The sequence below is a fragment of the Patagioenas fasciata genome, chromosome 11 (genome assembly GCF_037038585.1).
Source record: "Patagioenas fasciata isolate bPatFas1 chromosome 11, bPatFas1.hap1, whole genome shotgun sequence".
NCBI classification, from domain to species: domain Eukaryota; kingdom Metazoa; phylum Chordata; class Aves; order Columbiformes; family Columbidae; genus Patagioenas; species Patagioenas fasciata.
This window is the reverse complement of record NC_092530.1, coordinates 10,760,039-10,784,026: the sequence shown is the minus strand read 5'-3', so window position 1 is coordinate 10,784,026 and position 23,988 is coordinate 10,760,039. Positions and strand designations below refer to the sequence as shown.

General features: G+C 45.8%; 1 protein-coding gene across 5 annotated transcripts in view; it reads right to left on the bottom strand.

Moving 5' to 3' along the window:
• GRIA3 (glutamate ionotropic receptor AMPA type subunit 3) overlaps nt 1–23,988 on the bottom strand; it is a 145,110-nt gene that overhangs the window by 7,357 nt on the left and 113,765 nt on the right. For 3 of the 5 annotated variants that reach the window (XR_010652109.2, XM_071813445.1, XM_071813447.1), the window contains exons 13-14: nt 12,691–12,938; nt 12,017–12,131 (exon numbers count right to left, since the gene is read on the bottom strand). Coding sequence is in view for 4 of the 5 variants with exons in the window: in XM_071813445.1 (XP_071669546.1) it covers nt 12,017–12,131; nt 12,691–12,938 (363 nt within the window). In the remaining variant the exon portion in view is untranslated. The remainder of the gene's footprint in view (nt 1–12,016; nt 12,132–12,690; nt 12,939–23,988) is intronic. The other 2 variants (XM_065846475.2, XM_071813446.1) reach the window with 1 other exon arrangement.

Here is a 23,988-nt window from a genome sequence, read left to right as displayed (position 1 = left end):
TGTTATTGGGCTGCACAGGATATCCTATGAGGTCCTCAGCCCTTTCCCGGGTGGCTTCAGCTGTTTCTCTTCTGCCTTTAATTTATGACACGATGCTTTTTCATCTCCTCTTGTGTGGTTTTCCAGCCCAGCTCTCTAGTAGTTTGGTTGCTTTTATCAAAGTAAAAATGTTCCGAGGTTTGAGAGCTTGTACTCTCTTGTTGTACTCTGTATGCCCAAGAGAACGAACCGAGGCAATCAGGATGGGGATGTCAGTGTTCTGGATGTCATCAGATGGTATTCCTGGGCAGAAACTTGCGGTGTTTTTTTTCCTTACCAGAACAGAAGGATTTTTTTGCTTGCTTGCTTGTGCTTTTTATCCAGATGTAGTAGGTTTGGTTGATACAGGCTTATCCATGTGAGGCTGGATCTGTGTGACAGCTTTACCAAAATGAAGATTGTTTTTTTGCTGGCATCTACAAATGATGAGAAGACATGATCCTAGAGAAACAGTCCCAGGTGCCTCATACTGCATACTATTGCCCCCAATGGCTAACCAAGCCATTTGCTATGGTTGATTTATTTAAGAGGGGCACGATGTTAAGAAGATCAATGCAAATCTATTCTCACAGGCTTCACTTCATCAGAGAGTTGCAAGCATTATTTACACCTAGGACAGAGGTGGGTTTTATTGCTGTTTCAGCAGTTTGGTTTATCAGTTTGTTTGTTAGAAGACTCTGCTCAGGTGCTGGCAGCATTTCCTTCCCTTCTTCAGCCATCAGTTACTGCTAGAAAACAAGTAGTGCCAGGTTTTTTCCATATGCAATGTGGCACTATCTCAAAGGGAACCACCCTAGTGGCTCTGGGGCCTCCTCCCCACTGCATTTCAGCCCCACTTGTCTGGGGACACCAGCCCAAAAGTCCTGCTGCACCCCTTGGTGCTGTTTGCCCCAGGTAACAGGACAAGGCTGATGGAGTGAAATGATTTTTGAAAAACGATGTGCAGCCACTCTTTAAAATCTCACCCTTGAACTAGGTCTCCAAAGCTTTGCGTTCAGTTTAAAAACCCTGGCCACCTCTCCCTCTAAATTCAGGAATTGCTACAAGCATTTCTTTGTCATGAAAGCTGATCTTGCATAAAATAACAGCATCACTTCCAGGCTGAGCATGTTCCCCATGCTGACACGTGAGATCATCCCTCAGAAGCGAGAGCTGCTATATGCTCTTCGTAGAGCATCTATTATGTTTCTGTTTCATTATTATCTATTTTCCATCTACACCATTAATATGGAAAAGAGGGAAGAGGATGATGCAGAGCCCACCTGCTCTGTCGTCTTCTCCCTGAGACACCCTCCCCCTGAGCGACGTCTTGCTCTGACTCCCCTCACCATAGCACAGCTTTCGGGTTCGTTGCAGTCATTTTTATCTGCATTGAGAAAACCGGCGGCACTATGATATTTCTTTCTGGCCAGAACAAGTTTCAAGTAGAAGAAAAGTAAATTAATCATCACAGAAATAGTTACTTATCAGTCCCAAATGTGAGAAGGTATGACTTCTACCTCTCTCAAATTATACATCAAAACAGGTTTTAAATTTGATTAATGACTTTTTAGGTTCATTTTCATTATTTTGCCTGCATCTATACAAAGCAGATAAACCAAACCCAGATATTTTTTAGTGACATCACCCTAGCTTCTACCGGCTTCAGAAAGAGACCCAGAAGGCTGAAGTCCCACATACAGCTGCAAAAGCTGGCCAGGTTGATCTTTTGGTAATCTGATTCCTGTTACTGGCCATCACGTTTATGTGCTGGTGCTGCAGACAGGACTCTTCCCTGAACGAGCTCCGACTGCGCCAAAGAGTCTAGGCAGCTTCTTAGAAAAGCGATGTTAACTTACGAAAGGAACATCCTGATCTTGCCAGGAAAGGGCTGTTTTCAAGGAACGAGTGAGGGGTTGTATTGTTGCTAGGGTCTCTGCAGCCCAGGGTTTGGGTCTGGTCCCCATAACTCAGAGTAGGCAATACAGAGCAGAGACGGTGACCATTGCAGGCGAGATTTAGGAGCAAAAGTCACTTCGGGTCTCAAAAGTCTCACCCAATAACCCACAGACTTTCATCAGCTGTGTGTGACTGGTGTTCAAGTGGCATAAAGTCTCGGCAACACCGTAGTTATTACTTGCAATCAATAAAGATTTAAGTGGTGATTTGAACAGTTTGGTTAATTCACATCCCATTCTATGCTCTAATGGATGTAATATAAATGTTATACCCAAAAATGATCATTGCCAAGGAGAGCAAACGTACACGGCAGACAGCATACTCTTACCTCAAACCAGATGAACCAATACTCAGAATTAATTTAGAGTTTTTAGATGCAATCTTTCAGAAAAGGGAGCTGCAAAGACAAGGTGCAACAAGTAAAGGCTCTTTGAAGCACTAATTAAAGGGCTTCATCAGAGCTGGGCAGTGCACGGGCTGCACCAAATCCCGCAAGCAGTGGGGCTATCCGAGGGCTGACCTGGCACCTTTTGCCACAGACTACAAACTGCAGATGTTCCTCCACCCACTGTCAGCCAGTTTCTGACGTTCCATAGAATATCTGGCGTACGGGGTACAGTGTGACATTTTCCCAGCACTGTTGCTTGCAGCATCTTGAGAGTCCAAATTTAGCTCTTTTGGGGACAGAGAGTGAGAAATCACCCATGAGCCTGAAGGAATGCAAGAACAACATCAGCAGCGAGAGCTCCCTTCTGGCCTTGAAACTCCATTCATGCCCAGGGCTGAGGCTCAGGATAGCTGAGAACAAGCTGCAGAAGAGCTGATCGACATCTCAGCCCAAGGAGGGATGCCTGCCTGCCTGGCTGTCTTGGGAGGACACAAATCATGGGGCAACTGCTCCAACCCCCGCAGCTCCGCTGCTCTTATGAGCGGTCCCTGGGCAGAAAGGCTCGGTGGCTGCTCCTGTGCTGTGCAGGCAGGACGTCTGCAGCCCCACGGCACCGGGGAGCGATGTGTGCCATCTCATCCAGGGACATAGGCTTCACTCGGTGAAGCCAAGACATTTAAGGCCAGTGGCAATGGGGATCCTCCTCACAAGGCAGATGGACACTGGCTCCAAACATAAGGTAAACATGGCCAACAGGAGCCCCATCCACTGCAAGCAGGTTCAGCTAAAAGGCCAAAAGACACGAGTTCCCAATGTGCTTAATACTGCATCTGCCACAATGTGAAATCCCATGTCATTGCTAACGTGCTTTTTTCTCATTTTTTTTCCCCATCAGATGTCAAATAACTCTGGTTGGAGAAGTGCTGTGGAAGTGGAGGCACAGATGACGAGGGACGCGGTAGTGGCAGCAAAGCTGTTTGTGCTGTGACGTGCCCCTGCACGTACATCAGGGGAGGCAACGTCCCAGCGCCAAAGGCATCCGGCTGTGTGACACTGCAAGGGCGCAGAACCACTGTAAATCTGATTTAATATCTGGTTAAGCCAGGTCTATTGCTGATTTATGGCATCAGAGCAACAAAAAGCCGCAGGAGGGCACTGGCACATGTGAAGGCAGCAGGATGAACGAAGCGCCATGTCCTCCCTCCAAGTTGGCCTCACTCAGTCCAAGGGCTGTGTCCTCTGTGAAGGGCTCTTCACCTCCCATCCAAACCCCAGCAACACGAGGGAGGCAAATGTCCATGGTGGTACCGGGTCTTGGTTAGTACATTATAAAGTGGTTATTGACTTGTTTGCTTTTTAATCCCTGTTATTTTTACCTAATCCCTTTAATTTAGTAATCTGACATATTTAAAATGCTTTCACTTCTGCAGCAGGAATTTTTCTCTTGTTTCTTATGACCAAAGCTGTCCTTGCTGGCTGGAGCATCTGTGCGCTTGCTGATGTCAGCACAACCCAGTCAACAACGTTGTAACATCAGAGTCTAGACACGAAATGTTTGGGTTTCTAAAATCCACCTCCTAGTGTCAGAGGAAAGGCAAGTGGACTAAGGCACAAAGAAACAAGCATGTTCCTAATTCAAAACTCTTCCTAAAATCCTCTGGAGCAAAACTACTGAAAATACTGTATTACTTGTTCCTGTTGGTATCACTGGCAAATCCCCACTAATTTCAGGGGAAGCAGAGTGTGAAGCTTGTTGCAGGCATGTGGGAAGTGTCACCTTTGCTATGCTCTGAGAGGTAAATATCTGACGGACACAGGGAGAACGACCCCGAACAACTGCACTATTGCTTTACACCAAGATTTCAGCCCCACACATGCAGCAAGGCAGAGAAACCCCCAAAGGCACACGTCCCCGTGCTGGCATGTGCAGCACAGGGCACTGACAAATGCAGAAATCAAGCCTGGGCACTCTGCTTAATTTGACAGGATACCATAAAAATCTCACTACCAACCATCTTAGTATCATTAAAATATAAAGATAGAAACAATCCAGGAAGAGACACCAAATACAGCATAATTCTCTAGGGGGCCTTGCTTGAGGTTAAAGACCCATCTAAATCAAATAAGGCACTTTATTCCCCCAAGGTCTATAAATCCCAGCCTCATCTGTAACTATTGAATGGACTTTTTGTCAGATCTTGTTACTGAAATAACTTCTGACTAGATACAAAACCTGCGGGTGAATGCATTGTCCAAGCGCTCTGCTCTTTCCGAGATCAGATCTATCTGCCTGTCATAATTTACCAATTTAGCAGTGTCTCCATGCCACAACTTCATATTTTGCTATGCACCCATGTGTGAGGGATGGCAAAGACTATGGATAGAAACGGGCTCATTTTTAAAACCCACGATGTTTGTTTCAAGACTAGAGTTACCTGGTACTTCAAGCAGGAGTGAACAGAGCCCTGAAAATATGGGCATAAAAACATATGGTCACTCACTATTCCTATTTGTTACCTTCTGTCTCAAAAAGTGGCCTTCTGCATTTCACATTGAACATTTAATATTCACGGAATGAACACTTGATTGCTCTTTGCTGCCATTTCAGACCTGCACCATTTTTTCCCCGCCCTGTATTACCAGCACTTGTACATCTACAAGATTTAACATTTGAGGGATTGAAATGCTGTAAGGGTGGGCAGAGGAACGGATAAATGCAAAAGCCATCTAGTTTGAAAAGACAAAGAGCTTTCAAAACTAGATTAAAAGTTGGCACCTCAAGCCCCGTATATCCCCTCGCCACCTGTGAAATACACTGCACGCTGATGGCTGGGACAGCTCGGAGGTGTTGGGCACAACAGTAAATCCCCATGGCCATCACCAGCAGTGGGGCTGCGACTTCCCTTCAGTGCCTTTGGGTACTGAACGGTGTCAGAGGGCGACAAAAATCTTTCCTACAAAACAGCACACAAAGTAGTTTTAATAATGTGTTTGTGCTGTGATTTCACCAGGAACAGGTCTATCGGGATGGTTGGTTTTGGTTACTGCTGAGTATTTAGTAGCTGCAATATTTCTCCATAGCAGTTCTACCAGTTCTAGTCTTCATTACTGTTTCTTTCCATAAATAACGTTCTTTTGTTTAGTTCAAGGTTCCTTTATTTTATTTTTAGAGGCAACTTGGAGCAACCACTGTATCCTTGTGGTATCTGTGGGCTTCTTCCTTGCAGTAACTAGGTATGCATTTTAAATTCAGGTGTTTTAACTGATGCTGTATTTGTGGAAGACACACACAGATGCATGATGCCATTGTAACACCTGCACACCCTCTGAACACACCTGGATGGAGCCAGATGTGCTACCAGCTGAGGTTGCAAGTGCCTCCACTCTTTGCAGTGAGTTTGGAGCCTGTGTTTGGCAGCAGCAACTGTGTCTAGGAAAGTATATTTATATGTTTCATAAATGTAGCTCAAATAAATTAAACTGTACTAACAGAGTCATAATTTAATAGAAGTGCCAAGCGCTAATGCAATAACACACGCCCATTGGATCGGGAAACGCAAGTCATAACAAGTGACTATAGTTCATTTACAGCAGTGCCTGGGACTTGAGGTACGTTTGTGGCCAGGGGGTGGGAGGAAGAGCTGCCTGAACAGGGAGGCAGAATGAGGGAGGGCAGATGCTTAATGTCAAACTCAGACCTACAACATCTGGAACAGCAACGCGGACCCTTCCTGTCATTGCCTGGATCCTTTCTAACCTGGATGGATATGAGCAAGAGACTCAACTTACCTCATGTGCAGGCTATCCTCTCACCTTCTCTTGCTCTTGTCTCTAGATGCATCCAGTTTTCCCCCCATCTTCTTTCATTTATTTTCTTCTTGGGATGGCTTTTTCTGTAATTCTCGCTCTCAGGCTCCCCAGCAGGCTGCAGGTAAGTACTGCTTAGTCCAAAGGCTACACAAGACATTCAAAGAACCACTACTTTGCTTCTATAAAGCTATAGGTGTCTGACCCATTGCAGTGCTGGCCAGCGCAGAGCAATCCACTGGAGCAGCAAGAGTGCCTGCGTCCACCCCAGCTCAGTGCTGAAACATTAGAATCACTTTGAAGGAGAAGAAAGGCATTTACTTTTCCCTTTGTGTGCGAAGTGCCAGCAGTTACCAATAAAGAGGAAACAGCCAAGCCCAGACCCCTGGGAGACGTTCAAAGGAAGGGTCCTGCTCATCTGCTGGGAGCCCCACTTCCAGCTGCTGCTTTTCCTTTTTTCCTTTTGCAGTCCTAAGGCGTTTGGCTTTTCCCATACTGATGCTTACAATGCAGGATAAATGACTCAGGCAAACAATTTACGGAAATTAACCGTTAAGCACGACAGGTGTTATCGAAAGTCTCTAAGATTTCTGGCGACCATAAGGGCAGGATGCAGTGTCGCTGCACAGGGCCGGCTCCGCCGCGGGTGACACCACACAAGCACGTGTCCTTGCACACTCAGGTCCAGCTTCATCCAGGCAGCAAAGCCCACCAGACAGGCAAAACAAAGGCGATACAGGCAAAACAAAACGGCTCCCGGTTCTTCGATGCCAGCCCTGACTCCACCAGCTTGGGCAACCTGCTCATCTCAAACTATTGTTCTGAGTCTCCTAGTTACACCCCCAAGAAAACACCCCAAACGATCCGTACAACAGCTCAGACTTTTCTGCAAACCAGAGCAGGCTCTTTGCCCTTCTTGGCAATGCTCTAAGTGAGATGCTCTGGTGAACTCCTAGAGCATTAAGACTTCATTATTGACACAGAACATACACAGTATTATTTCTTAATATGCTATAAAGTAATAGCTGTCAATTAAACATTCTGATGTCTTCCTTTTAAAGTATTATTTTGCTTTGTCACTAATTTGCACAATACAATAATTTCATATTACTTTCCTAGCTCTGAGCATGAATTAGCTCCGTGCTTCTATCACTGGCTCTGACCAGCCATTTTATCTTTTTCCAGCTCATAACCCAGGCCTATAGAATAGATGGCAAGGAAATTCATACTGATGAACATAATTTCAAACAAATTGCTCAAATAAATTGTGCTGCATCTTTTTAAGATAGCCATTTCCCCAAACGTTCTCTTTAAAGCACAACACGTTTGGCGATCGTGCTCTTTAAATGTCAGGTATCATCTAAAATAATGCATAACAGATTTCTTCTAAAAATATGCCACTTAAAAAAAAAATATGCTGCAAATTCTAACGGCTGTGCTGAAAATGTATCGAAGCAAAATAGCACAGAGAAACGGGGGAAAAAATCCCATCTGTTAATGGCCACACTCACAGCTCAGAAGCGCTGGGGAATGCGATGCTTTATGGAGCGTGGCTCTGAGGGCAGAACCCAACCAGCGGGCCAGAAAAGTAATCCTATGATTAAAAAGAAACAACCAAAAAATGAGTAGTATTACATCACATGTCATTTCACAGATGTACTCCAAAAGAGATATTAGCCTAAAAAAGAATATATTAAAGTAATCAAGTCAAATAATTAGCAAGGAATCTTGGTGTGTGAAGTTGGCAAGATGCTGCATTCAAACAATCTCCTTCTGTGTTAGTTGTCATTAAGTGTTACCACGAAGGTATAACACAAGAAACATATCAACAGCAGAACTACCGAAATTTATCTTAGCAGAAAATTGTTCCTATGCAACTGAATAATTAGTTTCACTTAAGTCACTCAGCCTGCTACCGCCGTCTGCATCCCCTTTTGTCTACTGCTTGTTAAATTCCTATTCAGCCATCACTCAGCTCTGAGACGATAGGATTGTATAATAAACAAAATAATTAGTTTCCAAACTCATAATACACTGTAACATATTTCCTGGAATATGTTTTTTTATAACTGCTATTTCGAATTCTCTTATGATTGAGAACGCAGCTCACATGTATAGGAGAACTGGAAGATGGTATAATTTTGCCATGAATCAAACAGATGAACCTAAATTCACGCTCGTTTAGGAGAGCTAAGTGAACAAATTTTGACGCACATACCAGGATGTCTGCACCAGCCAAGTCAGCCCACATATATTGACATGCATCACAGGCAAATTACGTACGGGTGGAGCACGTTCCCCTTCAGACATCTCAAACAAGGAGCACTACCGAAATGGGTAACTAACTCCCTTGGCCAGGGCGGTGCCACCAGCCGAGACACAGCAGGGCAGACGGGCGCCCTCTGCTCCACACCAGCGCCGGTACCTACTGGTAGCACTGAAAACGAGATATATGTCAGCTGAGGCCTTTAAAACAATCTCACTAAAACAGCACAATCTCTTTAGTCTTAAATTACAAGAGGACTCCAGAAGCCTGGGATGCTCGCAGGACTAACTGTACAGTCTGTGTAACCAAATAGATTAAAACACTTGCAGAAAGTCCATTGAATACCTTTTCTTTCTCATGCTGCAAGACTCAAAGTCCTTGTGAAATTTGAAGTCACTGTTTAGTTTTCCAGTGGCGATGAAATTACGGTAGCGGGAGATGAAATCACAACTCAGAATCACCCATCTCCAGGCACAGGCAAACCGCACATCGCACCATGGGGAGGATGAGCATGGGAGGCCACTTGCTGGGTCACCGGGTCCTCTGCAATACAATGATGGGCACAGGCACAAGCAAACGGGCTGCACACTTACCTCTGGCTCTCAGTGCAAGCTAGAACATCAGTTTGCACACAGGGATTCAGCTTCAGAAACCAGCACCATCAATCTGCAACAACTCACAGCTACACACAACTCGTTGGCAGGAGGTGCGAAGCAGCTGATTACAAACTCGGGACAGCCATTTCCCAAGCCTGGGTCCCTACTGGCAAAGCTGAGAGAGGTGGTCTGACAGCTCAGCCGGTAGAGAGAGCTGCCCCGAGAGAGTAATGGTCCCTGCGCCACCCCGTGTGACGGGGTGCAAGGTCTGCATCCTCCCATCAGGCACCTTCACCACCCCGTCCTCCCATTCCCCGCAGCTACTACTTCCTTTAAGGGAAAAAAGAACAGTTTTCAAGCGATTCCTCTGAAATGCTCTATAAATGAAGCCTTGCTCATATAAACAATTAACTGGAGAGATGGGATGAGATGATGAGGGCAGCTCAGGCTTCTGGCAGGAGGATGGAGAGGAGGAGCGAGAGGCCAGTGAGACGCAGGCAGTGAGGGCGGCACCAGTGCTCATCTCTGCTGTGAGGGCAGGGCGCTCTGGGGGCTGGGGCACAGCCTGCACTTGACCTTGGTGGCCGATGATGGGGTCTGTGCCGCTCGGAGGGCACCTGCCCATCTGCTGCAACGCCGCAGCACTGCAGCACCCAGTGCGCAAAACGCCACCTCGAAGAAAAGCCATTTTGTAACAATAAAGCCCTTTGATTTACCACATTTCTAGAAATAACAACTTAAAAAAGCCTCCCCTAGCTTAGTCTCTGTGGGATTTTCTCCCCCCACAAGGAGGAGCTCACTGACCCATGTTCTGCTCCCTAGGGACTCCTGCCAGCTGAGCCGTGCCCCCCAGAGCTGATGTCCGTAGCTCAAACAAACAAGCAGTTCTTCAGCACAGCGGGTTACGGCAAACTGCAGAAAGACAGTGCTTTGTGATTTATGGATTAAACCAGCAAAACATGTGTCATCACTTTCGCTCCTCTCCCCTCTTCACTTGGTACCTGTCCATGGCATCATGGCACACCTGACACCACTCAGCACTCACTGACCAGGGCCAAAGGTTCGCTAATGGATGCTATCACTCTTTGTAAAAGGTCTTTCAGCACAAGCAAAAAGAGAAGGATGGCCCCCTCCTAATTATGACCATTTAAAAAATCCTTCTTAGCTTCCTTAGGGCTGTAAGCATTAGTTGGCTGGATTTAATTCAATGAACTCAAAGCAATGAAGTTCATTGAAGCTGGTTTGTACAAAGAGTTTTCTTCCATGGAGGCAGCATTAGACAATGCGGTGCTGGATCCCAGGAGAATATTAAACATTTAATATACTGGCAAGTATCACATTATAAAAAATGTTGTGTGAAGGATGAGCAGCAGAGATAGAAAGCATATAAAAGCTCGTGTTCATCTCCAGGCTGCTGCTGAGCACCGCAGACCTCCAGTTACTGAACAAACCTGATTTCGAGAGCTCCTTCCTTTATCGTTACACAGTGGCTTTTGCCAACTTCAGAGATGAACAGCTGAGTAATTTCCTATGTAGCCAACTGTAAGTAATTCTTATTAATAGAATGCAGCAGTAATTTGCAGTAATAGTCCGAAACTGTGGTTTACTGAAAATACTGTTGTTATTGATTTTGGACCAAAGCTGAAGCATTTTTATAAGAGATATTAGGAGTTATTGTTCCTTAAGGAACTGGTTTTAGTAGCTGTAGGACAGTGTCACTCTGAAAATTAATATCAGTACTTTTCAGTATAACAATGTATTTTAAATTAATTTTCTGGGCAGCTCCTGGACGCAAGGTGACCAGTAGCACCCAGCCTACTCTAGCTAGAGCTTCTCTCACCAGGCTAAAGGCCGCAGAAATCGCCAGTTTTACAGGGCAAGGCTGGCAATATCAAAGCACGTTAGTTAACTTTTGCAATACACGAGGTCATTAAAGCCACTTTGAGAGTCTCACTACCATCCAGGCTGCCTGAAAGACCCGGGGAAGCCTCGGGCCAGCAGGAGGCAGTGACAGCATCGCCGCTGCTGTCACCGGAGTGAGGATTTTAATCCACATCTGTTTCAAAAGCGCTGCAAACACACACAGTAGTGCTGCACAGGCATGTGCGGGGACTGGTCAGTGGTGCACAAAAGGTGAATATTCTAGGCAAAACTCCCCAAACCTCTTTCCTTAAGATTCATTTCCATTTTAGTACATCAACACATTTCCCTGTTGCAAACAACCTATCTCTTGTTTCAGCTTTGCCTGTTGCAAGCTCTAGCTCCTTATACATCACTGTTACTGCTACTATTTTATCAGCAACAGGTGACTACCATCTCTGCCTAACGTTATCTCTTGGGTATCGCTGTTTAACTCATGCTATGATTAGATGACCCCATGTTGCAGCCCCCCTTTCTCTCCCTCAGCTACAGGCCCCCCAAGCAGCTCTTCCCCAGAGCCCAGCCTTCCCCCAGGGGGTCGGCCAGCACCAGCTCCGGCCAGCAAAGCAGCACATGCTGATACTGGTTTGCTTGACCCCTCCACAAGAGAGCAGAGGAGAAGGCAGCACTCTCGCCCCCAGGTCTGTGCTGGCACAGCTGCTCGTGCCTAAAAAGCCTCTCAAGAACCACTCCGCATCACAGCTACATCATGGAGAAAGACCAAAGCCTCAGAGGTTAGTACAGTGGCCAGATGTGATCACTGGTTTCTTGTGTAGTCACAACTACTGATTCGCTCTGTGTAGGTCCCACCAACACTGGATTTACTATCTGTTAGTTAAATAAGGTTTCCAAGCTTGACCAAGCCCCCTGACAATATGAAATAAGACTGTTTCTTTGATAGAGCTACTGGGCAAGCAAATGGCTTATTTTCCCCCACCACAATTATTCAATCTGTGTGTTTTTTGGTGTCTTGTTTTGGTTTTTTTTCCTTGAGAAGTAAGATAACAGCCTTGCCGATTACTCTTTGCTAAGGTACCCGATTGTGGTGACATTGAGGCTGACCTTGGAGTCACCTCCCCCGCTGCCGCACTCTCCTTTGTCGTACCACCATTTGTTTTTCAATTTGTCCAAGAGGCCTTGCTCATTCAGTTTTAATACTGCCAGGTTAACAGCATTTCTTGAAACGATAAAACATAACTTGTAAGAAAAAATGCACAAATGCTTAGGAAATCGTAACGTATAAAAAAAGGAGCACAAGAGGACAAATTGGCTAAAATTTCACAGAACGTGGAGCTATCAAAATGTCTGTACAGTAAATACAGGGTTAAATATTGGAAGGTGGCATGGAGGATAACATTTGCTCAAAACTGAAGTGTGCGGGATGGGGAAATCGTCTTTGAGAAAAAAAGTAACAAGAACACCACATCATGCAGTTAACATTCGTCACATATGGCAGGTTAACTCGGCTTTTACCATTTAAATTGAAAAAGCCATTGAACTGTAAAATTAAAACAGCAACAAACAATCAGAGAGGACAACACGAAGAGAACACTAAAAAAATGGATGCATTAAATAAACGAAACCATAATTTACCGTCTTATTTAACTCCATGGAATATTGAAGATTTTAAACTTTAAAGTTACCTCAAAATCCACAAGAAAGAAAATGACAACACAATACATCAGGGTAGGTGGAATACTATAACAACATGGATATTGTTATATTATTCCACCCACCTTAATGCTGAGCCTTTGGGGGTTGCTACACCATAGCCCTTGGAATCCAGGTTGCCGCCGACTTTCATGGTGTCGCAGGGCTTGCGCTGCTCGATGTACTCGTTCATCGTCGACTCCAGCAGGAAGGCGAACTTGCCCTTCGACTTCCGCACCCGCGCCACCCCGTCTGCCGTCGTTTTGGTGAACACCGAGGGCTCGGCCGACTTCATGTACGACCACATTTTCTCGTAGACGGCTATTTTTGACCTCTGGGAGAGACGAAAGGAGGGAAATGAAGAGCCGTGTTGGGAAGGGCACCAGGCTGAGCGCCTTGGGCTTAGCCAGCTAAAAGGTACAATTAAGACCCTCTAACTGATTGATGTTAACAAATAAAAAAGTCAAGGTAGCTTGGAGAGAGACACACTGCCTCCTGAACAATGACCAAACCATAAAATGGTTGGGGAGGGGGGAACATATGGCAGACATTTATTTTACTAATTGCCATGTAATTGGCAGCCTGGCAGTCAGATTGAGAGATGGTGTGAGCCCGTCCCGGCCTCGGCTCCGGCTCTGCGCTGGGTTTATCTCCCCGCGTGCTGCTCTGCTGCTGAACCAGAGGGAGATATTAAATCCCAGCTCATCCATCACCGCCAAGGGATGCAACAAAAGCCTCTCCCCTTCGCACACGTCCTCAGCATTGGTTTTTGTGCTGACTCGCAGCTAAGAAACACTGACACTTGCTTACTGCCAGGCAGGAGCCCGCTTTTCAGAGCGGCGATGGCAGGTCTATGAGACCAGCTCAGCTCTAGTGGCTTCTAACAGTGATGCTCATAAGAGGGTACAAATAGTAATTATGATATCCCTTATGAATCAACAGTCAAACTTTCAAAATTCAGTTTCACATTTTCCTAAAAGACAGCAAACACAAATATTAGCAATAAGCTGAAAAAATTGCTGGCAGTTAGCTTGTGTGTGATGCATATATTTTTCCTCATTTTGAGACTGAGCCAACCCTAACAGCCTCTAGCTCAGCACACAGGTTTTGTAAACCTGGAAATGTTGAGAAATGTGTTACTTCCCCCTCTCCCTCTTCCTTACCAGTAGCATTTAAACCACCCTCAGATCTGTAAGCCACCTCCAGACTCTTAAGCATTCATATGCTGGACTACCAGTTAAACTTTCCTGCTTGGTCGACAGAAGGCAGTAATGCCAACTGTATTTCTTTAAAGTCTAGAAATCCAAAGGATTTATATAAGGCTTTTGGTCCAAGCTGTGGGTATCTCGAATTTATGCCTCCTACTCCTTGCCATTTTGCTGTCCACAGCTTTCCTTGCAGAATGGGAATGAGGCAGGCAGTAGCTAAATCTAGTTCAAATTTAACAAACTTGTGGCAGGAGACCGTTAATGTCCATCAGCTTGATGATCGAGACATGCTTCCTCCTCATTCAGGACAATTTAATGTGTTTTGAATAATGTAATGCTTAACAACCAGCCTCCAAACACTTCACAGGGACTAAGCCCTGCCTTCACCGTTGTTCAGATTAACATGCTCAGCTAGTGTTGCTGCAACTGATGGAGAGGAGCACAGAGGGCAAGATTTTATTTTAATTACCCTTCCTGATGAGCTGAAAAACAACTGAAAATGCAAACCAATTAAAATCAGCCCAATCCACAATAGGAAATCTGAGAGACAACAATACAGGGCAGCTTCATCAGGAGCTGGCTGGGTGGTGGGCTGCGAAAAAGAAGCGAGAGGGATTTCAACTGACAGTGTTCCTTGGCAAAAGACGCGTTTGTCCTGCGCCAGGAAGGAAGCAGCGGTGGAAGGGATATAAATGGGGTCTTACATAGGTAAGAGAAGGGAATTTGCCTGTCTTGCCCCTGCAACAGCAAACACTGGATAGCCTGAGATGAGGACAGCAGCTCTGGAGCCGTGGGAGAAAACGGGGCAGCCCAGCTCTGCTGGGAGCCTTTGCCCGCTGCCCCCCAGACTAGGATGGCTGGGTTTGGAGAGGTGCAGCTCCCAGCCCCAGCCCACGGTGGGACCATGGGTCCTGCCTGAGGAGAGAGAGGTGTCTCACTGGGGCTCTCAGTCAGCACCCAAAGCACGCTGCTGGCTGCCTTAGCACCCAGTACCTGAGGTGCCTTCTCTGAGACTGCTGACCTGGGTCTCCTGCTTTTCCAACAGCCCCCTTGATGCACATGGGCACTTTCACACCTCCGGCCCTGCTGGGAGCTGCCCAGGGCACAGCCCTGCAGCTGCCACCACCCTTGTGCACTGCGGGCAGCAGAGCCCGGGTGGCAGCTGTGTGCCCCTGCGCTGGTGGCAGAGCTGGCAGGGCAGCCAGCACGGGCAAAGCAGGCAGAGCTGGCACAGCAGGCAGCACAGACAGTGCAGGCAGCACGGGCAGAGCTGGCAGAGCAGGCAGCACTGGCAGAGCAGACAGCACTGGCAGAGCAGACAGCACAGACAGAGCAGGCAGAGCAGGCAACCCGGACAGAGCAGGCAGCACGGACAGAGCAGGCAGAGCAGGCAGCCCAGACAGAGCAGGCAGCACGGACAGAGCAGGCAGAGCAGGCAGCCCAGACAGAGCAGGCAACCCGGACAGAGCAGGCAGAGCAGGCAGCCCAGACAGAGCAGGCAGCACGGACAGAGCAGGCAGAGCAGGCAGCACGGACAGAGCAGGCAGAGCAGGCAGCACAGACAGAGCAGGCAGAGCAGGCAGCATGGACAGAGCAGGCAGTACGGAGAGAGCAGGCAGCACGGAGAGAGCAGGCAGAGCAGGCAACACAGACAGAGCGGACAGAGCAGGCAGAGCAGGCAGCCCGGACAGAGCAGGCAGAGCAGGCAGCCCGGACAGAGCAGGCAGCACGGACAGAGCAGGCAGCATGGACAGAGCAGGCAGCATGGCAGAACACGCCAGGGCCCAAGGCACAGCACTGCCCACGGCCGACCTGCTGCTCTTCTGCTGCAGCTCCCTCATACAGGAAGGGAACAGAACCAGCCCGGCCGGGCGAGACTGTGTGAGCATCGGCAGTTCTGGCGTGTCCTAGTTTCAAGGTGCTTGTCCTTACAACCTCCATCTGCTTCTGAGATAAATAATACAAACGCATCTGCCCGTTTATATTTGCAAATGGGCATCTAAGGGTCTAAAGGAAGGTAAAATACAGGTTTACTCCTTCTATCTCTCAGCAAGCTGATGTGGTTAGCCTTCAAAACTTGTGCATGCTCTACGTATGCTTTACCTTGTTTTCCTCTGCAGAGTGTGCCTTTAATTACACAGATAAACCAGAATTTCTTTTTCTTTTCATCTTAACTCATGCTGGAATATTTGTCTTTAATAAGTTCTTTCACACTCTTCCCAGCTGGCTTGACTGCCTAAAAGCAATTGCCAATACATCTGTGCATTGTTAATAATAACAGTTATCTGATGAGTGCCAACAGCACGCTCAGGGCTGCAAACAGCCCAAACAAAGCACATGCTGTGCTACAAGGGCAAATGGCGAATATCATCATTCGTGCTTCAAAAAAACAAATTCCACGACTCAAAATTGGATCTCAACTTTAACAAATAGCCTAAGCTTTAAAGTTTGCTCCCTTCATTTAACTCTTTAGCACGACATTGTTAATAAAAATCAGTACATTTCTATATGATCATTGCCCATCTCTTCTTCTATCAAGTGGGATTTTCATAATATCTCGTTATTATCAAATTAACTAAATAAGTATGCAGTCTGATCCCGCAGAAATAGACAAAAATGCAAGCTAGAAATGAACACAGCAGGTATTGACTGGGAAACGGTAAAATAAAAGGCATAGGGCACACGGTTTTGGAGCAGCCAGCACCTGGCTGGGGGGTCGGGGTGAGGACCCAAGGATGCTCCGGTCACTGCATCCCGCCCGGTTAGTGCTGCTCTTTGCAGCCGTCCCCCTAAATCCATAAAGAGGCCAAAATAACCATTTATGATGAGGCTTCTTAAAGAAAGGGACAGTGGCACCAGCGAGCTGTGAAACCCGCTGCTCCGCTCAGAAGTGCTCAAGGGCATTTTCTGCCCCAGGAGCCATATTTTACACCCACTCAACAAAATGAACCTAAAGCTGGTCAAAGACCCTCCCTGCAGAGGTTGACGCCGTCCCCGCAGCACCTGCGTGCCCCCCGGGAGTCTGACACCCGCGACAGGGGCCAGACAGCAGGAGCAACCGTAAAGAAACGATTTACACTCCAAAATAAGGTAAGGTCTGACAGATCTGCACTGCTGCTAGAGTTCAGCAGCAGTAAAACATTCTCCCTCTCATTAAAGTGTTACTTTTAAAGAGATATTTAGGAAAAAAAGCTTAAAAGCAAAGATTTAAACCAATTCAAAGCCCTTAACTGCAGTAACTCCCTATGCTCTGCAACTCCTATTTCATTTCTTTGATATTGCTCTCAAGAAGTCCGTCACACACATTTCCTCAGGATTTCAAGGGGATATTATTATCATTTTTTTCTTAAAAGCAACATTTTCAGTGTTTCATCTAGGCCTTGGGACACATTAAAGAGCCTTTTCATTATAGTGGCCTTACTGCAGATATAAATAGAGCTGGCCTTTGCTTTGTCAATAGTGCTGGCTTTTTTCTTTATTTGGAGATGGTTATGCAGAAGTATGAACCACACACACCTCAGCACCAGGGCAGCTCCTGTTGGTGTTGGCAAAGCCAGCAGCCCTTGTGCTGAGGAGTCGCTCACTTGGTCCGTCACCAACCCACACCTAAATACACGTTGCTTCTGGGTACCAACGCGTTCATTTTAAAAGAAGGTGCCAATTCAATCAGTCCACAATTTTAACACCGTCTTTCATTATAATTCTCCTAGTTTTGACGTGTGCTCCAGTACTGCAATGAAAAATCAAACAAACCCACAGTGTGCCATAGCATCCGACAGCGCAGCTGGATGGGGCCAGGCACACGTTACAGACTGCGGGAAGGAGCAGGTTTTACCTCTCAGTTGTGGTTATTTCTTCAGTCGATTCAACAACAAAAACCCAGCACCCGCAAACGTGGCTCCAGCTGAGCGGGACCAGATGCCTTGGTTTCCATTTTGCACATCCCAAACCACCTAGAGATAGATTGCCAAAGCCAGCACATCTTGGATGATTCCTTGACGTTGGTTAAATTTAGCTCTAACAGATCTTCATGACCAAAGCCTTCTCCCTTTGACTGAATTACCTTTCCCCCTCTGCAAACATCTGTCTCACACTTCCGCTAAAAGTGACATTGAGTCACCTCCTCACTACTGAGTAGCGGTGAAGCTATTACATTTGAAAGAAACAGCATTTTTCCACTATAGTTAAAGTATATGTATAGCTAAAGTATGTTACAGGGATGCCCTTTGCCTATTTCAGAATGTTTTGCCCTCTCTGCCACCTTCTCCACAACCTGCAGGTCTTACTCAAAATTCCTGCCTCATACAGCCTGTTGGGATATTTTATTAAAAAGACTTAAATGGTCCTTTTTTTCTTATGACAGGCACCAGGAAATTATTGCCAGCAGTCAAGCTCAAAATCTTCTGTTATAGGTAATTATTGTTGATCATCCAATCATGAGCCAAATTCACCCAAATCAATTTTACGTTCAAAATTCATTTATATATTTTCTCTTTTTTACTCTGTATGTTTAAAATTTTAGACTATACTGATGTTACATTTTTACCTCTGTCTTCAAAACAAAGAGTGATAAACAAGCTTAAAAAAAGAACAGAGGGAGGAGAAAACAAGATCAGGTCCCTCCAGTAATCCAGGAGCTGGGCTATGAGAAAGAACAGAAGAATGTTCTGTGCTGGGTAATACCAGTGTAAGAAATAGAATGGGCTTTCTGGAGAGGGAAAAGACCCAAAAGGGAGCCAGTTACAGATGCCTGGTCTCAGAGACCTGAGTCCAGGCTACGTAAATGTAATATACTTTGGAGCAGGCCAGTATGCATTGAAATGCAGTAAATCCAACAGGGAAGTGCAATAAATGGAAGTGAGAGCAGTGCAAAGTGGAGGGAGCACCTGACCATGGCACGCACACAGAGGAAGGCAGAGACATCAATAAAGGACCTAAAGCAGCAGAATTAACACACTCCTCTGCTATACCAGCCCTGTGACCACTTTATAGCTCTTTAACAAGGGAAATTTATAGCCCTAAGCCAGACAGATGTTGCTGATACAAAACACAAAGGTCTGTACTAAGAACGGCGCAGGTATTTAATCTGATTAATACATGGTGTCTTTATATAGATGCACGCCTCACTGATATGAACTTAGGTAGTTACGTGTGAACCCTAGCTTCATTATCATCACTCATTGCTTTTCTTCCACGTGTGCAATTCTACAGTAGCTAATGAATCCAGTAGCTTATGAACCATTAATAAGCAAGTTACTAAACAGGAGTGAAAAAATGCCAGCAGACGGCCTTGGTACCCCCACTGTCACCTGGGTTGGGGATCGCTCTGACATCCATCGGTTTTAGGCAGTTGCTCTCAACATGGCAAACTGCGACAGGGTCGCTACCACTGCTCTGGGCTTTTGGATAAGGCTTGGCTTTGATGCCTCTCTGCTCCTCTCCAGCCTGACTTCGAGTCACCCCCACCACATCTGTCCCCAGGAGGAGCGAGGGACAGCAGTGGGAGCCCCCAGCCCCATGCCAGCCCTGGAGCACATGGAGGCTGGCCTGACAATGCTACATTAGTAACAAGAACATGATAAATATCATTAGGAAGGGCCCTCTGCCTCAAATTTCCAAGATCTTTACTGAGAAGGAAAAAATAGGTTTCACAAAGGCCAGAGGGCACCATTAGTCCCTTCTCCCAAGTGTGGACACGAAAGCAGAGCTGTCATTTACTGAAGGTCACAGGGTAAGGTCTGACAGATCAATGTCACAGCTTTTAGCCACAGATAACTTGTGATGCCAGCAATTTACTTACCTATATGGGCAGAAAAATCAATCCCATCATTACACGAACCTCTTGTTTTTATTACATTCTCGGCAGAAGAAAGTAGGTCAGATGCCACAAGCACACAAAGGGCATTTCTCTTTTAGCTGGGCCAAGCCCCAAATCTACCAAACTCTACCCCAGTTTAAGAATTTGTGGGATGGCACAGATAAGCGAGGTTCAAGCAATGGCACATAAACCAGTCTGTATACTTGTATACAGAAATCTTTGACAACATATGCATATATGTAAAAGAAAGGGTGAACTGGTGAATAATAGTATTTCGCAGCCAAGTTTGTGACAGGAGACGCTGTCATGTTGGTTTGTTGTCCAAATTAATGACTTTATATTATAAAAATAAAACAATATTGTAGGAGTTTTGAGACTTTCTTCCCATATATCACGGTCATGTTGACAGCGTGAGCAGGCAGGTAACGTGCAGTAGCTGCTTTAACAGACATCTTTCCTGGGGTGAGCTCCGCTCACACAAACAGCCAGGCAAAGAGTCACTCTGGCCGTAACCAGACGTCGCTGACACGTTGGTAACAGTCAGAGTAGCAGAATGTAAACTACGATTTTAAGACATCCTTTCCTGGCATGATATTGAACTTCAGACTACGTCTGTATTCATCTCCTCACTTTATTGCTGCCATCCATTCCCCCCTGTTACAATACTGATGAGGAAATTAAAATGAAAGTCTTTACCAAGAGACAATCTCTTCCGTGTAAATCCTGCCACGATTCCGGGCCAGGGCCAGCCCTGGGTGAGCGCTCACCCCGAGGAAGTGACTGCATGGGGGTGGCAGGGACAACGGGCTGGGTGGCACTGCTGGGGATCAGTACAGATGTGCTGTGACAGCCTGTCTGTCTGTCTGTCTGCCTGGGGAGCAGGAAGCAGGACTCAGTGGGCTGGAGGGAGGGATTACATCAGCCCTCAGGCTAAGAGACATCATCCCAGCAGAAGTAGTCTTGTCTGGGCAACCAAGTAGCAAACCAGCCCTGCTCTGGATTTGGCTTGTAATAAATTAAGAGAGAATGGCGCTTCCAGCACACGATCTGAACACTGTCAGGTCTAATGAGTTTTCAGCTCCAGACAGAATAGGCCAATATACAGGCAATGATGGAGAAATCCCAGTGGACTGCAAGAGGCGATGTTTCATATTCACATCATTAGAATTTCTAAACCTTCATGTATTTCCTAATTATGGAAAAGTAACAGTAGCGGCGCTGTGAGTAATTTATCAGCACCCATGTATTTTAAATGAATCCCTAACAAGCATGTATTAATGTGACACAGCAGCATTAGGTAAAGTAGGAGAGCCTTGAAAATCCAGGGTCCTCGCTGTCTTGAGCAATGTCATTATCATTATCATCGAGCTGCTCTCCAAAAAGTAGAGCATTCAAACACAAGTGATTTTTCCCCGAGGCGCTCTCTGCTTCTCCTCTGTGGTGCAGACAGTGACGGTTTAACCCACTGCTGGCTGCTGCGCCAGGCGTCACCCGGGCTCTGCGCACCCCCACGGTGCGGCCAGGGGCCCTGATAGCTGGAAAGTCTAAATCACAAACATCAGCAGAGCTGATAGACAAATGCCATCTGTTCTGGAAGATAAAGGAGAGATTTATTCAATGATTTGTTATTAAGTGTTGGCTGAGAGCTTTGTTGAATCCTGACCTATCTGCTGAAATGAGTAAAATGGTTCAGCCACCTTAACCCTGGTTCCAAATATTTCCTTTCCAGGGAGTAGACAATGGATGAGCTGTTAATTTTAGTTCCTGTGAGGATATATTTTCCTCTCCGATCCATAGGCTTAAAGCCATTAGATCACTGATTCCCTGCTGTCTGTAAAACTGCCTGTTAGCCATGTGGCAGAAAGGAGGTTCAACAGATTAAGAGAAAAAACCCCCACAAGTGGACCATCTATCATTCGTGCAATGAAGAGGCTGTGATCTCTCTGCACACATACATTCACCTTTCAATATTTGTGCACATTCCCACCTATATCAAACAGGGAAGGGAGAGAGAATATACAGGTGAATAAGTTTTTCACACTTTCTGTGTTGAAAAACAGTCAAACCACAGTAATTTTTCTGATTAATTGCTACCATGCCGCCTATCAAAGATCTATATGGCTCGTATTTGAAGCCATCACTTTTCTGTGATGTTCTGTTCTTTAAAGTCTGTAAATACAATCACACTTCAGTATTTTTGTCAGGCATTTGTTATGATGATTCTGTTGTTTTGCTCGATGCCAAGAACGCAGAAAGCTTAAATCTGCTAATCACAGTTTTATCCAAAGGCAAAAGCAAAGCATTTGTATGAATGCTGTGTTAGAAACAAGTCCTTCATCTTCACTAGCAAAATAAATTTTGAAATTAAAAATCAAAGTGTTTAACTACAGATGAAACCCTTAGCGCTGCGTGCACAGAGTTCACCGTGGTGTTTTTAATAGCCTCTAATGATGATCTCAATATCGTTTGATTGCACAGAACGCATAAAAATCGCATGGCAGCTACTGGTTCATAATTCAAGGCTTTTCCTTAGCTAAACCACTTGCTTCTTTCCCTTACCTCTTGCCTTCACACAAGCATATCATCAGAGGAAAGCAATGAGCTCTTTATCTTATAACTGGGTGTAACATGCTGGTGCTTCAGAAGGCATTATGGTCATTATTCCTCCCTCTCTCCCTAACGGCTCTGGGATGATGCTGTGCTGCCACCTCGCCCGCCACAACCGACCTTCCCCAGGCCCTGGCAGGGACCACAACCAGGACCCCCCCTACCAGCCAGGGGTCCAGTGGCAATTCGGTCCTTGGAGCCAGAAGGGACCCACCGGTGTCACCACAGCCCCACCCCATACAGCCCCTTGTAAAGCTCAGTCTGAACAAAGGGAGGTTTTAGTCACCCCAAGGACTTTTACAGGAAGGTATTTCAAAATCTTTTTAATGGGTTTAAGGAATGTTTATTTAATTTGCAAGGAATTTGGCGTCAAGCCTTTCATTTGCTATTTTATTGTTTTTTTCAGATAAATGTTTATTTTCTGCTTTGGCACTAATCTGTCTGGTGTTTTCTTCTTTTCTTTTGCACAAATAGTTTCCTATATTTGCTTTAGTTTTACCAGTCAAACAAGTTGTACTTAACGTTCTTTTCAAAACATACGTCGCAAATCCCCTTACCATATCTACAGGCTTTTTCTGGTACCTGTTTCCATGTCAAGGCACGTTTGCTCAGCATGGGCCACCAGAGCCGCAGACAGAAACACAAAGCCTCTCACCAGGCACCTCACGCTTTTCTATCTGCTCTTGCTGAACTATTCAAACTTGATGAAACCAAGAAGAAAGAGGGGGACCACCTTAGGGGCCAACCTTAATGTGACTTCCCATGTCCTAAAAACTCTAGTTTCATGTTTTATGCACATATGAAGTTCAGAAAGGCAACACATCTGACCCTGGTTTGGAAAGAACCACTTTCTGAGAAAAACTGATTAAGAGGAATTTCAGGTGCTAGAAGTGCCCACGAGGGCATAAAAGGACAGTACTGCCTTCTCACAAAACATTAATTCAGAGTGAAATACTATCAAAGTGTCTGGGCAGGCTATCCAAGCGCAACGAGCAGTGAAGGGTTCACACCGAGGCAGAAGGAGAGCACGTGCAGACTGCTCGGTGTCCTCACTCAGCCATCACTCCCGTGTGTCCTCAAGTAATGGAGACTCAGGTTTAGCTGTGCATTTCATACCGTGTTGCAAAGAATTAATAAAAATAATATCTGAAGTATCCAAGCTGAGCTTAAGGCTGTCAGCCTGTTTGACTTCTCCAGACTCCGAGCGTAAAGTCTTTATCGACAGCAGAAGCAATGTCAGTGTCAAACTCTATATCCAATATTCATGAACATCGATGCCAGGCAGGAGTACCCAACTGCAAGAGCAGGAACCATCATGTGCAAAGATCTTTGGCCTTTCTAGTGAAACTCTTAACAGGCCTGGCAATTAGTCCCATTTCCAGGAGGAAAAATTAGGAACTGGCTTCCGAGCAGCAAGTCACTTCATCTGAGGCACGAGGGAGCCATCAGATAGCAGAGTCATTTCGTCAGGGACATCCTTGAAACCATTGCTGGGAAAAACACAAAGTCTTACAATAAAATATCAGTCCTTTGAGGTATCCTTGGTCCTCTTAGTTTAACAGTGATTAAATACATTGGCAATGGTGTGATATGAACTGCCTTTGATTTCCCACGAAAGGGAAAAGGACCTAACACAACATCTTGTGAAATGTTACTTGTGTCAATATTTCAACCTGTAAAGACTTGCCACATCAGACCGATTCTGAGGACACCTCCTAAATTTCAGGTTTTCAGTAAAGTGTACTAAAGGG